Source organism: Myotis davidii, unplaced genomic scaffold (assembly GCF_000327345.1).
Source record: "Myotis davidii unplaced genomic scaffold, ASM32734v1 scaffold38, whole genome shotgun sequence".
Classification (NCBI taxonomy): domain Eukaryota; kingdom Metazoa; phylum Chordata; class Mammalia; order Chiroptera; family Vespertilionidae; genus Myotis; species Myotis davidii.
The window spans coordinates 4882453-4885895 of NW_006291383.1; the positions used below are offsets into that span (position 1 = coordinate 4882453).

General features: G+C 39.7%; 1 protein-coding gene across 1 annotated transcript in view; it reads left to right on the plus strand.

Moving 5' to 3' along the window:
* RBL1 (retinoblastoma-like 1) overlaps positions 1-3443 on the plus strand; it is a 92860-nt gene that overhangs the window by 57272 nt on the left and 32145 nt on the right. The window contains exons 18-19 of the mRNA XM_006764615.2: positions 1037-1108; positions 3211-3301. Of these exons, the coding sequence (XP_006764678.1) occupies positions 1037-1108; positions 3211-3301 (163 nt within the window). The remainder of the gene's footprint in view (positions 1-1036; positions 1109-3210; positions 3302-3443) is intronic.

Genomic DNA, 3443 nt, shown 5'->3' on the forward strand with positions numbered 1-3443 from the left:
CCCCGCTGGGGTGCCTGGGTGAGAGGCTGATGGCTGTTCTCAGGCTGAGCACCCCTCCCAGCAACCCAAGGTCCCAGCCTCTCCTTTCTTTTTTTCTAGGATTTATTTATCTTCTATAATTGAAACTTTGTAACTTTGATTGGAGCCCAGGACCAGCCAGGGCATGCAGGAAGCTAGGCTTCCTCTATCGCCAGGGGCAATCCAAGCCTCCTGCTCTCTCCAGCTCTGTGGCCACCTCCATCTTAGTTGGGTTAATTTGCATACTCGCTCCTGATGGTCTTGTGGGTGTGGCTTGAGTGTAGCAGAGGGACGGTTAATTTGCATGTTTCTCTTTGATTATATAGGATATTATATAGGATCATTTGTGTTTTTCAGAGAACTATCACAGTTCAAGCTTTGTCGTTTCTAGCTAAACATGGAGAACGGGTTAAGTGCTAATGCACAGTAAAGCAGAGAAAAAGAGTAATTTAAGTGAACTTTATTGATAACAAATAGACTAGAAAGTATTCCTTTATGGATCACTAATCCACTTTCTACCTTTTAGCCACCATTTGTCTTTTCAGTGTAAGCATTAGAAACTATACAGTCTGTCCTGACATATTAAAAGCCTAATTCTATGATAACCATTCATTTTTATTGTGTGTCAACACAAGACATTTTCTATCATTTAGTATGTAGTTACTTTACTTTTAAATACTTAAAAACTAATAAAACTGGAGAGTGTAAGGGATTCAACAGATTTGGGTTTTCTTATATCATTCTTTTTACAAAGAAAAGCTATTTTCAGTAAAGTTATACCATAGCAGTCTTGGTGCGTTTGATTAATGAAACTATTAGCTGAGTCCCCACAGGCCACAAAGGCTGAACTTTAAAGGTAGTAAAAATCATATACGGTAGTAGTTTTTAGTCATGGACTGGCCTAGGGTTAATGGCTTTCTGCAAGACTGCTCTTGATCCCAGTCTATAATTGAAATGTTTGTTCAGGGCCATTTTTCTTTTAGGAACAGTTGATAAATGCAGTTTTTCTTTTCTTTAGGTAACAAAAGAAGAAAGAACTTTTCAAGAAATCATGAAAAGTTATAGGAATCAGCCCCAAGCTAATAGTCACGTGAGTTACATTATTTTTCTTCTTGTCCAAAAATAGACTTGTACTATTTTTCTGATGAAAAGTCATAGAAAAGGTAAGCTTCTTTTATAGTTTTACTGTATTTTAGATTTGTGGGTTTAATAGATATCATTATATTCAAGAGACAGTTTTGTAGAAGCTGAGAAATTAGCTGTTCCTGATTCGTGCATATATTTGTTTATACTTCTCACATGCTTTCTTATTCCATTTGTTAATCTGTTAACTGGGGACATTTTTCACTAGAATATTTAATGAAAAAAATATATATATTCTTTAATTGTATGAAATTTGAATCTCTGATGTTTAAATCCAGTGAAATTTGAGAATTTATTAACTTAAATTCAGCTTCTTTTGCCATCTTCTAAGAATCTTAATGTTTGTATCTTTGAAGAGATGTTTAGCATCTGATAATGTTATAACCACGGGTGAGAATCCTATACAACTTTTCAGTCATCCTATTAATAAAAGCCTATGTGGTCATGACGCCCTCATGCCGTAACGAGCGATCACCAGGAGGCTGCATGCGCAGTGGGCGCATGTGCGGGTGGACAGGCTTGATGCTGCATGCATGGCGCAGAGACGGGTCCCGTAGCTCTGGCCTACCTCTTTGGGGCAATCCATTGAGGAGCCCTGGATGTGTGAGTGGGGCCTCCCTTTTTGGGGCAATTGGTTGTGAGGCTCCCACACTGTGAGAGGGCACAGGCCAGGCTGGGAGACACACACACACACACACACACACACACACACACACACACACACACACACACACACCCCAGTGCATGAATTTCGTGCACCGGGCCTCTAATGGAAATATAAAATGTTAGTGTAGCGGCCTGGCACATAGTAAGCATTAATGACTGTTAGATCCATATTATTATTGTTATTATAGCTGAGAAAACAGGGTTGGTTTACCTTAAAACCATTCAAGAGCTTGGTTGTTCTGCTCTAAGAGAGCTTAATGGCCACTTCTCTGGCCCCCATGATCTGCTATCTGAGAAAGAAAGGTGGTGGCCCAGATATCTCAGGTGGGAGTACTAGTAGTGATATCCCCTTAAGAGAGCCCCACCAGTAGTTTCACTTCTTTACTTAAGCCCCCAAATAGTGAGTGATTTACAGACATTAGAAGAGCCAAGTACAAGTGTTTGTTATATACTATGACAGGCCAAGCATTTCTGGGCCTCTTCAGAAAAACCCCTCAGGAACAGAGCCAAAAGAGGTCCAGCCTGTCTTTAAAGATCATTAAGATAAACTTTCTGTGTGTCAAAATGAGCCAAGCCAGAGTTCCCTAAATGTCTTTTAAATACTAGTCCCTGCCCTGACCGTTTGGCTCAGTGGCTAGAGCATCGGCCTGTGGACTGAAGAGTCCCAGGTTCTATTCCGGTCAGGGCCATGTACCTTGGTTGCGGGCACTTCCCCAGTGGGGGGTGTGCAGGAGGCAGCTGATGGATGTTTCTCTCTCATGGATGTTTCTAACTCTCTGTCCCTCTCCCTTCCTCTCTATTAAAAGTAAATAGAAAATAAGTAAATAAATAAATAAATAAATAAATAAATAAATACTAGTGCCCATGGGATGAGGGAGAAATGGTTCATGCCTATCAGCTATCTTGGAGGTAGGAAAGAGTTTCAGGACAGGAATGGAACAAATTTTCATGTGTCCATCTGAAAGGAGATGGGACTGGGATGAGAGCAGGAAAACAAGCCCCAATGAGAGTAAATTGGTTCTCAGGTAAGGAGTTAAAAAGGAGGAAGAACAAGTTCATATTTTTGAAGTTATTTTATTTGGCAAAACCTGCTCATCAGTGTTTAGTTGCTATTTATGTACCTAACTCTTCTGTTTGCATTGTAAACTCCTACAAGGGCATATTTTATAGATAGGCTCAGAATCTGCTTCAGTATTCCCTCTTCTAAGATGTTTGTTATAACCTGCATTTATCAGACTAATAACATCTTCCTCTTGATTGATGATCACCCATACAGACAAATACTTTTTAATTGGCTTGATATTTTGTTGTTCTTATTTTGGTTTGGCTTAATCTGTGCCTTTTTGTGACTTAGCAGACCTTTTTTCCCCCTCTGTCTTATAGGTCTATAGAAGTGTACTGTTGAAAAGTATTCCAAGAGAAATTGTGGCTTATAATAAAAAAGTAAATGGTGATTTTGAAATGACCGATTGTGGTAAGTTGCCCAATTTAACATTCTATAGGTAATATACCTTTGATTACATTGTAGATAATACTAGAGGCCCGTTGCAGGAAGATTCCTGCAAGAATAGGGCTTCCTCAGGCCTATTCCTGCAGAATAGGGCTTCCTGAGGCTG